The 13,625-nt window shown below is 40.4% G+C and overlaps 2 protein-coding genes across 2 annotated transcripts; both read right to left on the bottom strand.

The window, feature by feature from the left end:
- Positions 1–1,251: 1,251 nt before the first annotated feature.
- Positions 1,252–4,339, bottom strand: LOC119882449 (extracellular calcium-sensing receptor-like). The gene is made up of 6 exons (XM_038692493.1): positions 4,239–4,339; positions 3,815–4,100; positions 2,908–3,732; positions 2,595–2,816; positions 2,354–2,477; positions 1,252–2,162 (listed from the first exon to the last, which is right to left on the bottom strand). The coding sequence occupies exons 1-6, from the start codon at positions 4,325–4,327 to the stop codon at positions 1,252–1,254; spliced, it is 2,457 nt and encodes an 818-aa protein (XP_038548421.1). The 5' UTR covers positions 4,328–4,339.
- A 4,898-nt stretch (positions 4,340–9,237) lies between these two features.
- Positions 9,238–12,497, bottom strand: LOC119882448 (extracellular calcium-sensing receptor-like). The gene is made up of 6 exons (XM_038692492.1): positions 12,433–12,497; positions 12,004–12,274; positions 11,082–11,891; positions 10,669–10,899; positions 10,288–10,411; positions 9,238–10,151 (listed from the first exon to the last, which is right to left on the bottom strand). Exons 1-6 carry the CDS (start codon positions 12,495–12,497, stop codon positions 9,238–9,240), a joined length of 2,415 nt encoding a protein of 804 aa, XP_038548420.1.
- Positions 12,498–13,625: the final 1,128 nt, after the last annotated feature.

The raw sequence follows: 13,625 nt of genomic DNA, 5'->3' as shown, positions 1-13,625 counted from the left end.
TTTTATTTAGAAAGCTTGACATTGCCCTTCTTAATACGTAATTGCAAACTCATTATGTCCTTTTTCTTAATAAAAAATAGTATAAATATAACTTAGCTAGCAAACTAGAATATCCAACAGCTAATGCATGTTTGGATTAGATATTGGCTGCCCTTTTTATGTACATCTGCAGCCTGTTTTCCTGGTCTACTGTGAAGACCCTATTATTTGGCTTTATGGTCTGCAGCCTATTGGACTCTGCCCCCCTCCCGCTGTATCTAAATAAGGTAGCATGGCTATTGAAACAGGTGTTTCAATCATCTCGACAGTGACTCCTGACGTTTAAACTTCACTAGCTTCTAAACTGTAAAACTTTGACATTTAAAACTTCAGGATGTGTTAAAGTACTAACTAATCTTTCATGTGATTATGACCATGACACATGGAACAATAAGCACAACTCGTCATTCAAAAAAAATGATCGCTTGAGTGAATTTACTTTCCGTGATTGAAAACAGCTTCTTTTGTATAACTCTGTGAAAGTGTGACGTATCCACCTGATTTTTGTCGGTTCTGTTAAGTACTGTTGGACTGTATGTGCTGAGGTAGTTTGGCATATCAGACTTGTATGGGCTCCGAGAAAATCGCTGTGTTTCTTACTGATACTTCAGATCGCTACTTCTGGATGCGGCCAACAGTACGCATTTGTTTGTGAAAATCATGATATTGATTTGAGGGCAATGACATGGCTAGATAGCTAGCTAGTCATATTGTTGAACATACCGTCAAATTATATTACCTGCTTGTCAAACGTTCGTAGTGTTATTGACTTTGAATCTTGCTAGGATAATGTTAGCTTTCTGGCTATTATATGAGCTGATTAGACTAGAAATATTTCCAGTCCTATGTTTGTCCTATTAACTGTAGATCTGAACAACGTTCTCATTGTATAAGGATGGTAATAATTACCAGATATTACTCACACCCTCATGTGTTACCAGGGAAATGGTTATGGCTTGTGAAAAACTTGAGAATTGAATTGCAAATATATTCTCTTATCGTTTTTCCTTATGGCAAGTGACCATGCTATAATTGGGATAATGCCCAACCAGGTGTCCATTATCAGGAATTAATGGACAACAGGGAGGCCAGAACTGTCTGACATGCAGCAGAGAGCATTATCCCTTATGTATGTTAAACTCATATGCACATTTAATTCATTAAATAGTGTCCCAATATATAGGCTAACTCATTTTCTTATCAGTAAAGATTTTAACCGGCACTCACAGTTTTTCCCATGACATGTTTCTTTGTATTTTTCTCTGGCTTGATCAATATTATATAACATTTAGGTGCAAAAATGCTAATGAATAAGCCAAATACTGAAGACAAAATTGCAAAAATTTCCACAGCTACAGTGAACTTTCCAGGAGAGCTTACATATGCTGGAATGAAGGTGATCCAGACAGCACAGAAAATCAGCATGCTGAATGTAATCAATTTAGCTTCGTTAAAGTTATCAGGCAACTTTCTTGCTAGAAATGCCAGGACCAAACATATTATTGCAAGGAACCCTATGTACCCCAGCACTGCATAGAACGCAGCCTCAGAGCCTGTGTTACATTCTAAAACAATCTTTTTATTGCTGTATTTGAAAACCATGTCTGGGAAAGGTGGCTTTAACTTGAGCCACAGCACACATATCACTATCTGAATCAAAGTGCAGGAGCAAACTATGATCCTTTGCTGAGCAGGGCCAAATTTTCCTGCAAATTTGCTGCCAGGAAATGTAGCTTTGAAAGCTGTAACAACAACAATAGTTTTTCCCAAGACACAGGAAATACAAAGTGCAAATGTCACACCAAAAGCTGTGTGCCGTAGCATGCATGTCCAGATTGTGGGCTTGCCCATGAAAGTGAGGGGACAGAGAAAACACAAAACAAGAGAAATCAACAGGAAACAGCTCAGCTCCGAGTTGCTGGCCTTTATCACAGGAGTTTCACTGTAGCGGATAAAGACCATCATTGTGGCCAGGGATAGGGAGACCCCTAGCAGGGATACAACTGTGAAAGCTATTCCCATTGGCTCGTGATATGTCAGGAACTCAATTGTTTTAGGGATGCACTCATCTTTCCTCTCATTTGGCCAGTATTCCTGTGGACAGGGTGTGCAGTCTACTGCACCTGTTAAACATGGACAGAAAAAATGTTCTGTGTCTGGATGTTACGCCTGCAGAAAATGCAATGAAGTGTAAAGCAAGGAAATTCAATATGGTGCAGTAATACTTTAAACAAGAATTATATGGAAGACTAAATACATGATATGATATTGGATTGTGTATGGTTGTTTACTATGGCCTACATGCTTTTGATACCTGTGGAGTTGGCTATAGTTCCATCAGCACATGGGATACAGTCAAAACAGCAGGTGGGTTTTCCTTTTATTTGAGCTTTCCTGGTTCCTACTGGACAAATATTAGAGCACACCGATGTCGGAACCTGAGAATTAAAAAACTATGTAAACTATGTAATAATAATAACTATGAAATAATAGAGCAGGCACATTCAGTTGATTTTATGTTCCAACAGTAAACAGTTAAAAGTCCTCATAATTACCATTTTCCCTGTCCTCCACACAACTTCTTTCTCCTGGATGCTGAGCTTAGAATCACTGTTAGCAGCAGAGGCAAAATGACCCAGTGTGACATGTTGCACCTGCCCATCTATGAGCTGCCAGTTAATAATATCATAAGATGCAGGAGGGTCACCATTGACATCAAAAAACACATCATCCCCAAACTGATTCCTAAAATTCACTCTTTGTAGGTAATCACTGACCTGAGAAAGGAGCAGATTAACAGGATAACTTATATACAGATATGTTCATAATATATTTGCAGACAGGGATATTACTTGAACAATTTCTCACCTCTTTGAGCTGAATATCTGATATATTCAAACATGGCCTCACTGTTTTCTTTACAACCGGTTGGCAAAATACCAGCTGATGTAGGGCATGGGCAATGGCATAAACGGCTTTGTAGACATTATAGGCCTCTCTCAGCTGTGTGACATTGAAGAACTCATCCTGGGAATTCATTAATGTCTCATTGCCTGTGCATATTTTATTTGTTGCCTCAGTACCTGTCTGTTCCCCAGGTAAAACAGGTATACAGCCGACCATAATCTCCCAGAAATCCCTCACAAAGGCTGCTCTTGGATCAGTGTAAGGGCTAATGCCCAAAAGAAATGGTTTTAGATTTGGAATAGCCATCTTCTGCACAACAAATCCTAGGGCTCCACCAAATGCTTGGTAGATTTCAGGTGTGGAGGGTTGAGTTGCTGTTATCCAGGCCTCACTGGCAATCCACTGAATTCCTGTAATGTTCTGTTTCACAACCTCTTTCATCAAAGGGTAAAAGTCACCCTCTGGAGCAAAAGCCAGAATGACTTTGACAGTTGACTGTTTGATCATTTCCACAACATCCAGTATTTTATCCATAGTGTATGTACGCAGAACTGTCCCAACAAATGCAATACAAACCCCAAACCTTTTCACCTCATTAGTAAAAGCCAGGATCCCATTCCGTCCATAGTCATTGTCTGACTGTATGACCCCAATCCACTGCCAACCGAAACGTTTGACCAGAGCTGCCAAAGCTTTTGCCTGGAAGTAGTCGCTGGGGATTGTCCGAAAAAATGTAGGATATTTAGTTCTATCACTCAGGCAGGCACATGTTGAGAAGTAACTTACCTATAAAAAGAACACAGAAAAAACTTTGAAAAAAGCCTTATGAAAGCATCAAATTTCACACCACACTAATTCAATATCTTACTATTGGCAGTTGAAATGGTCCAAAAGTTCCAGCCACAGCTAAAGACTGAGATGATCCTGCCTCAGCAATAAGGGCAGAAATAGCTGGAGGACAAGGGGATGTCAATTCAATCTCCTCTGGTCTACTTGCCAGTGTGAGTGCAGCACGTAAAGTATTTGTAGGAGATGAACAAGAGTTCAGGATCTTATAGCCAAGAGATATGTTTGGCAGGAGAGTAGGATCTTTGTTGATTTCCTCAATTGCAAATATCATCACTTGGGTCCACCGAAAAGCTCGCAGGTCAAATCTAAAAGTTTTTGGTGATAGAAATAGGTTGTAAGATTAAAGAACTGCGGTTGTACATGTACATACAATAGTAAGTTTCTAAGACAAGAGTAGAGAAACATGTATGAAGTATAGAAAAGTCAGCTATATTAATACTTACTTTGCACACTTCACTCCAGGCGGCTTTGTCTTGAATGTAGAAGTGCTACTTATCTCTTTGTTGAAAACAGGGAAAATTCCCCCGATCATTATGTCTCCCTGCTTAAACAAACTTGGCATGTCAAACTTACCAAATAGCTCACAGCCAGAAACTGTGCTCAGGTAGAGAACAAACAGAGATAAGATAATACCTCCCTGCAGGTCATACATGTTTGCTAAGCATTTCTTGATGAGGCCACAGTTCTTATAGCAACTGCATCAGACACAGGTATACAAGCTCTCTTCCTAAAAAGGTGATTTATTTCCCACAGGGCACAGCAATCTTAGATGGGTGGGTATGGATGTGTTAGGTAACGTGCTTCCCTGTTTGAACAAACTGTTTGCTGTCAAGTATTTTCAAAGCTAAGATTATGTAGCTTTGCACTTCTTTCAGTGTGCTGTTTTGGACTACACAACTCAAGACACTTCTGCAGCTAATAACATGGTGATTAATGACAGAAACACAGCAATGCTCACGCATTCCCATTAACTTGAAACCATCTAAAAGAGTTTTATTGCCAGCAGTTTCCTTGTAATATCAGAGCTCACCTAACAGCCGGCAGCTCTGTGCTGCTCAAACTGCTGCTGACAGGATTGTCCTGATAAAATGATGCATTCACTAACAAATTCATCAGTTGGACATATTTTTGATTCTGTGATGCTGGAAACGTTTCAACTATAAAACTGACTGTTTGAGGTTTACCACTGTTATTCAGTTCACCAACACTCACTCATCAGGTGAGGTGTCCCCATATCTTGCTCCTTCATTTTCTGTTCAAGTACCTTTTTGCGATGATTTGTTCATTTTAATTGAAATGTAAATGATCCTTTTTGTATGTATAGTGCCTTTTTAATCTTCCAACCACTCAAAGCGCTTGTACACTATATCGTATTGACCCATTCACGCACATTCATAACACAGATGGAACATCCGACATCGGGGGCAAATCGGGGTTCAGTATCTTACCCAAGGACACTTCGACACTTCGGAGCCGGGGATCGAACTGTCAACCTGCTCTTCCTCCTGAGCCACAGACCCCATTGAGTGTTTATTTGTGTGTACTTGTTTTATGTACTTTTATTAAATGTGAAATTGTTTAAAAAGCCATAATGACAAAAAATATTTTATATTTATATAATTTTTTTTTTTGAAATCCTCCTTTCACCTCTTGCAGGATGGTGTGTTTCATCCTCAAACTCGGGTCCTCTACCAGAGGCTTGGGACTTTGAGGGTTCTGCGCAGTACCGTAGCTGTTCTTAGGACTGCACTCTTCTGGACAGAGACCTCTGACGTTTTACCTGGAATCTGCTGTAGCCACTCTCCCAGTTTGGGGGTCACAGCCCCCAGGGCTCCGATTACCACTGGCACCACTGTTGCTCTTACTTTCCACATCTTTTCTAGCTCTTCTTTCAGCCCTTGGTATTTCTCAAGCTTCTCGTGTTCCTTCTTCTTGATGTCGCTGACGCTTGGGATTGCCACATCTATAACTGCAGCCTTCTTCTGCTGTTTGTCGATCAACACGATGTCTGGTTGGTTAGCCGTCACCAGCTTGTCAGTCTGGATCTTGAAGTCCCACAGGATCTTAGCTCGGTCATTCTCAACTACCTTAGGAGGTGTCTTCCATTTTGACCTTGGGACTTCCAGCCCATACTCATGGCAGATGTTCCTGTACACTATGCCAGCTACGTGGTTATGGCATTCCATGTACGCTCTTCCTTCCTGCATCTTACACCCTGCTGTACTGTCTCAGGGTTTGCACCTGGGGTCCTGCCTGGTGTGGTAAATCCCAGCCTCTATTGATCTTGTACTGAGTGCCTGTTTTTGTGCCGCCATGATCAGTGCTTCTGTGCTGTCCTTTAGTCCAGCCTTTTCCAGCCACTGGTAGGATTTCTTGATATCAGCCACTTCTTCAATTTGCCTGTGGTACATGCCATGCAGCAGCTTGTCTCTCCATGAACGTTCTTCGTCTTCCTTGTCCTCACCCTCGGGTTTCTGCTGCCTGAGGTATTCACTAAGCTCTTCATCTTTGGGGGCCGTCTTCCTGATGTACTCATGGCCGTCTTCCTGATGTACTCATGGATCTTTGTCGTTTCATCCTGGACAGTGGTCTTGACACTCACAAGACCTTGGCTATGCTTATTGTACAGTCTCAGGGCGCTGGATTTGGGGAGAAACCCTCCATGCATTGTGAGAAGCTTTCTTGTCTTGATGTCAGTGGCCTCTATCTCCTCCTTTGGCCAGTTTACTATACCAGCGGGGTATCTGATGACTGGCAGTATGTGTTGATGGCTCTGATCTTGTTCTTCCCACTCAGCTGACTTTTAAGGACCAGCCTTACTCTCTGTAGGTGCAATATTTGGCTGTGGCGGACTTCCTTGCTGCCTCCTCATGGTTTCCACCCCAAGGTATTTGTAGCTGTCTTGAACATCTGCAATGTGGCCTTCTGGTAGTTCAACCCCCTCAGTTCTGATCATTTTCCCTCTTTTTGATACAATGTGGCCACACTTGTCCATTCCGTCCGACATTCCACTGTCGTTGCTGTAGATCCTGGTAGTGGGGATCGGTGAGTCGATGTCTTGCTCATTTCTGGCATACAGCTTGATGTCATCCATGTAGAGGAGGTGACTGATGGTTGTTCCACTTCAGAACCGGTATCTGTAGCCAGTCTTTGTGATGATCTGGCTGAGGGGGTTCAGGCCTATGCAGAACAGCAGCGGGGATGGTGCATCACCTTGGTATATGCCGCACTTGATTGTGACTTGTGCAATTAGCTTTGAGTTGGCTTTCAGACTTGTTTTCCACAGCCCCATTGAGTTCTTGATGAAGGCTATTAGTGTCCTGTTGATCTTGTACATTTCCAAGCATTCCAGTATCCATTTATGTGGCATTGAGTGGCATTTATAGGCTTTCTTGTAGTCAATCTTGCAGTCTTGAGTGACTGCTCTATCAACCAGTAGCTGGTGCTTTGCTCCCCTGGTGTTACTGCCCATTCCCTTCTGGGCCCTGTCCATGTACTGAGCCATGTGCCTACTCATCTTAGCCGCTATGATGCCTGACAGGAGCTTCCATGTTTTGCAGAGGCAGGTTATTGGCTGGTAGTTGGATGGGATTGTTCCCTTCTGGGGATCCTTCATGATCAGGACTGTCCATCCTTGGGGTAGGACCCGAGCTTGAGGATGAGACATACCACCCCGCAAGGGGTTAGAGGCGGATATATATATATATATATATATATATATATATATATATATATATATATATATATATATATATGTTTTATAGATTATAAGGAAGAGGCCTGAGAACAGTGAATGTTAGGTTAGCTGGTAGAGTGAGAGGTAACAACCAGCTTTATTAGAAGGGTAATGACTTATCATTTAATGCATTCATTAATGCCGGACCCCACATGCACTAATGACTAATCAAAATATGAACCAATGCATAAAGTACGATTCATTTAGGAGGGTTCATGCTAAAATGACTAGTGTATGGCCTTTATTAATTATAGTAAATATTTTTGAGTAATATTAAATGTTCTAAAGCAGTTGTGAATGGCCAACAACAGTCTGACAAGGCTGTCTGATTGGTCAGCAGTAACTCACGTTTAACTTCTCAAGAGATGAACAAAACAATTCCTCTTTTCATTCAAACCCATTTACAGCAGTTGGCTGCTTCAGCTGCCTGTACACTGTATGTATCCAGCAGTGATGGCAAAACAAAGCTTTCCAGACTACCGAGTCATTCTGAAGGAACTGTACTAAAACAGGTTCATTGTTTTGATGTCTTTGATACAGTTATCAGTTACGGTGACATCTGCAGGGCAATACTTGATTCTACATTTATGAAAAGATTAAAACAGACACCTTGTGAAACAGTGATTCAAAACATCTGTCATCTTTGATGTTTTAGCCAATAATCAAAAAAAGAAAAAAGATTTCATGACATCAGTGCATACATGTCCAAAAACATGTGGCAAAAAACACACATCTTGGTTTGGTTGACTGTGGCCTAGTACAGTATAATTGTTTAACTCTTCAAACGGCTGGTCATGAGTGGTTTGATGAGATTATACAGCGAACCATATGTACCATCCCACTCCTTCAATTATTTTTGATACACTTAAATATCAAGAAAACTGTACTATAAATATAAACTGTAATATTTTGACAATTGCGGAAGTGCAGGCCCTGCAATGGACGACCTGTCAAGGGTGTACCCTGCCTTTCGCCCGATGTCAGCTGGGATTGGCTCTAGCCTCCCCGCGACCCTGTACACAGGATAAGCGGTTGACGTTGGATAGATGGATGGAAAACTGCACTATAAATATAAACTGTAATATTTTGACAATTGTGGAAGTGCAGGCCCTGCAATGGACTGGCCCGATGTCAGCTGGGATTGGCTCCAGCCCCCTGTATGCAGGATAAGCGGTTGACGATGGATGGGTGGATGGATGCGGAAGTGTAAAGACTAACTACACATATACAGGGAAACGTGTTTTTTTGAGGTGCTCTGTAGAAATGTTCTCTCCCTCTACAATCTTTTTTTCTTATATTTGCACCTTATGCACATCTTCTATACTGGTCCACTGTCTTGCAAAAGGACACTTTAATGGCTGTTGGTGATAAGGTGGAGAATGTTTTGTGTTCCCTATCTTCTTTACTTATGTCCTAGTCTGTGCTGTTATCCACTAAACAATCATTAATATCATCTAATACAGAACATTTTCCAACATTTATATAATGCAGTTACAAATTCTACTGTACAGTATACTCTACAGTATTTATGATAAAATAAAAACAAAAACCTGAGTCCGTATATTCAATCTATTCAACAAGTTACAGCAAGTAAAATGTCATGAATTACAACAATGGTTTGTTTCTACAATGTTTATGGTTCTACAAAGTAAAGTTTGTTGTCACTCTAAGCCAATTTGTTGGACACTTGGAAACTGAATTACAGATTAAAGAGTTCTCCCTGGTATTTTCCTCATCAAATGAATTTTTGAGTTTTGTTTTGGCTTGAAGATAATAATATAGCATTTTGGGACAAAAATGCATACCAGCAAACCAAAACTGGAAGCCAGAATAGCAAATATCTCCACAGCTACAGTGAACTTTCCAGGAGTGCTGACATATGCTGGAATAAATGTGATCCAGACTGCACAGAATATCAGCATGCTGAAGGTGATCAGTCTGGCTTCATTAAACCTGTCTGGCAGCTTCCTAGCAAGGAAAGCAAGCATAAAACACAAGAGAGCAAGAAGTCCGATATAACCCATCACAGCCCAGAATCCAACAGCTGAACCCAGGGCACATTCTAAGATTATCTTGTCTTTATAGTACTTCATGTTCTTCTTTGGGAATGGAGGATTGATTGTTAGCCAAAGTATGCAAATAACAACCTGAATGAGGGTGAAAATCAGAACACTGAGTCTCTGCTGTATAGGACCAAACCATTTCATGATATTACTGCCTGGAAGTGTGGCTCTGAAGGCCATTAAAACCACAATAGTTTTCCCAAGAACACAAGAGATGCAGAGGACAAAGGTAATCCCAAATGCTGTGTGTCTCAGCATGCAGGACCACTCAGAGGGCTGGCCTATGAAGGTCAGAGAACACAGGAAACACAGAGTCAAGGAGAAGAGCAGCAGGAAGCTCAGCTCAGAGTTGTTGGCTTTTACAATGGGAGTCTCCTTATGAGTCAAAAAAATGATTGATGTCAGAAGAGATAAAAATACGCCAACACAGCAAAATCCAGTTAAAAGTGCCCCCATGATCTCTTTGTAGGAAAGGTATTCAGTAGGTTTTGGAAGACACTTATTTTTATTTTTATTTGGCCAAAATTCAGGGGGACAGATCAAACAGTCAGGAGAATCTGCAAAAGAAAGGAAGTCATACAGAAATACAATCTTTACATTAAAGTAAAATAGAAGTTTTAATCATTTTGTCACTCTTTCCATGTATCCTTACTACACTACACACATTTATTTATTTAGGAAATTCTTACTCACTTGACTGATTACTTATTGTTCCCTCGGGGCAGTCAAAGCAGTCAAAGCAGCACACAGGCTTAAACTTGTTCATGGCCATACGAGTCCCTGGTGGGCACGGCTCTCTGCAGACAGACCTTGGCACCTGATTAGGCAAAGCACAGCATGTAAAAGGTCAATGCAACAAAATGTTATCTATGTCACTGACACTGCAATGTTTACAATGTTCATATGAAATAACAATCTGTAGTGTGCTGAGACTACCTGTCCAACCTATATATTCCATATGTGCGCCAACTGACACTCTTTAAGAAATATTACCTGTGGACATAGTAATAGGTAGTGTGCCGTCTCTCCACTCAAAGAACCTGAGTTACAAATACAACCTTCTGTTCACTTTACCTCATTACTGTTTCCTCCCCAAACTATTTTGGTGTTGTCTTTTAGTTTGAATTTTTCCCCCTCTGGAAAAGATGTATCATATTGTCCGATATTCACAATCTCAACAGAGCCATCTTCTCTCATCTGCCAGTTAACTAAGTCATACTGGGCAACTGAGTCTCTATTTTCATCAAAGAAAACCTTCGCCCCATTCTGTCTTGGGGTGTTCACATACTTAATGTGTTCCAACACCTATTGAGAGATAATTGGCACATTTTAACATTGACATAACTTGCAAGCAATGGAGAAACAATCAAGACATTAAGTATTAAAATGGTACCCTAAATTAATAACTCATGTTTTATTTTTTGCATTAACCACACAAAATGGAAACACTAATTATATTGTGTCTGAATAAATTTACCAGAATTAACCAGCTTAGGCTGAACTTCATTCTTGTTCACACAGGGCTTTCCTGTGGTGGGATTTGAGCCATTTTTACATTGCAATAGTGCATGAATGGCATTTGCCACCAAGTACACAGCTTTGTACACATTATTCTCAGCCCTGAAATGTGTTACATCTGTGTAGGCACTTGAGACTGTCCTGAGATCCTCTGTGCCAGAACACATAGTCGAGGTACTGGATGGCGAGAAGCTGCAGTGAAATACCTTCTCCCAGAAATCTTTAACTATAGCACTCTGTGGCTCATCAGAAGGTTTCAAGCTGAGTAAGAATTCATCAAGACCTGGTATGGATGCCTGAGGAAGGGCAAAGCCCATTGCCCCCTGTAAAATGCTCTTCCTCTTGATGGAAGCCAGGTCTACTTGAGTGATCCAAGACTCACTGCCAACCCACTGCTTTCCAGTTATGTTATAAGTCTCCATTTTTGACAGAAACGATTTAGTTAAAGACAGGGACATAAACAACAGGACCACCTTTGACGAGGATTTCCTTAGTTTCTTTACAATAGCATCCATTCTTGAGATTGTTTCAGATGTCTTAGAGTAAGGTATTGTGTATTCAACACATATGCTCTCTTTCAGTGCTGCCTTAGTGAAGTCAGCTGTACTTTCCTTTGAGTACAATTCTTCAGCATGAATAATCCCCACCCATCGCCAGTCAAAGTATTTCATAAACTGCACCAAGCCGATGATTTGGAAGTGGTCACTTGGCACAGTTCTGAAGAACGTGGGGTATAGTCTTTTGTCACTTAAACAAGCACAGGTTGAAAGATGACTAACCTTAAAAAAAACAAAACATTTTAAATTCAATAAATCTATCTACTTTTTAAAGATAGATATACAAATACACAAAAAGGACAATGATTATTGGACACCAATCATTTCTTATCACCTGTGGAATGGATAGTGGACTTAGTATGATGTTTATGTCTTTACTCAGTCCAGAGGATGAATGGCCTAAGAGAGCCTGGACTTGATGACTGCAGCCCTTTGAATCCTCTCCATTTACAGCTTCTACAGCTGCCCGTATAATGTTTTCATCACCACAGCCATCATACAACCTATAACCCAAACTCACTCCAGGAAGGAGCCTAGTATCTCTGTTGATCTCCTCCACAGTGAAAATCACTGTCCGGGCAAACTTCAATTCCCTGTCATTCCAACTGCAAAGTGATAAATGCACAGTGATACATTCTGATGTATTACTAAAATGAAGTTATTACAGCTGATTATGTTGCAGCACATCAGATCGGTACATAAAAAAAGCTATTTTCCTCTATCATAGCATACCATTTTTACATATTTAAGCACAGTCACTCACCTTTTGCAGTACGTATATGGAAACGCCTGGTAGCCATTATCTATCAGTGTGTGTGTATTACTCATAGAGAAAACTCCTCCTATAATAAGATCACCTTCTTTTGAAAATTCCATGAACCCTGTCTGCCCGATCACTTTGCATGTTTGGTTATCTGACTTTGTCCTTGCCAACAGAATGAATAAGATAATGGTGATCCAACCCATCATGAGACACCCTCCCATTCACTGAAGCAATTCTTATTGGGGAGCTGACCTTTATAGCTTTATCTACCATAAGAGAAACATCATCAGCCAATCATAGCACACTCCCAATTTTCAGAAGCTTCTTTTGTTTTTCACTGCACTTTCAAGAAACTGATTTTGCAAGAAGACAAATGGCCTGATTTAGCTTTTCTCTGAGAATCAACACAAGTACTTTTAAATCAGTATGCATTGTGGGGACATCATGTACTGTACTGTATTATGTACAGTACACATTTTTAATATTATATAACCACTATGATAAGTGTAATAAGTTAAAGCTACAATCAACGTTGGGTGGGCCCTCACACATGTAGCACGTCAAGGTGTGCACGTAAAGTTTGGTACAGATCTGAGCATGTACAGTAAAGTTATGACAACTTCCTGTTTCATGGCGAAGCATGGAACTTCGCAGCCTCGCCACAGACATGCCATTGAAAGAAAACTCAGAAACTTTATAACATAACAGTTATAAGGGATTTCTGAGATAGTTTTGAAGTAGATATGGCCAACATATAAGAGGTGGTTTAGTAGCTGGCGCTATGACTTTGAGTGAATATTGGCATATAGATGTTTTCAGGGCTGGACTCTTATCAAATGTCTCAAATTTGGTACAGATTTGAGCATGTACAGTCAAGTTACAACAACTTCCTGTGTCACACCAAAGCATAGAACTTTGGCGCCATGCCATGGACACGCAGTTAACTGAAAACTCACAAGTCACTCACGTATTGGCTGACGTGTTAGCAAAGTTCCACATGAAAATTACATAAAAACTGGTAGGCTAAATCACAACAGTGCAAATTTATTCTCTTTGAATTGAATGAATCATGATTAATAATAATAATAATCTTTATTTGTAGAGCACTTTTCAAAAACAAGTTACAAAGTGCTTTAACAAGTGTAAAGACAATAATACCCAAAAGACAATAATACAAAAATAATACAAGATAA

Source organism: Micropterus salmoides, unplaced genomic scaffold (genome assembly GCF_014851395.1).
Source record: "Micropterus salmoides isolate LMB-PRFRI ecotype aquatic unplaced genomic scaffold, ASM1485139v1 Ms_hic_scaffold_3, whole genome shotgun sequence".
Classification (NCBI taxonomy): Eukaryota; Metazoa; Chordata; class Actinopteri; order Centrarchiformes; family Centrarchidae; genus Micropterus; species Micropterus salmoides.
This window is presented reverse-complemented; position numbering and strand designations above follow the sequence as displayed.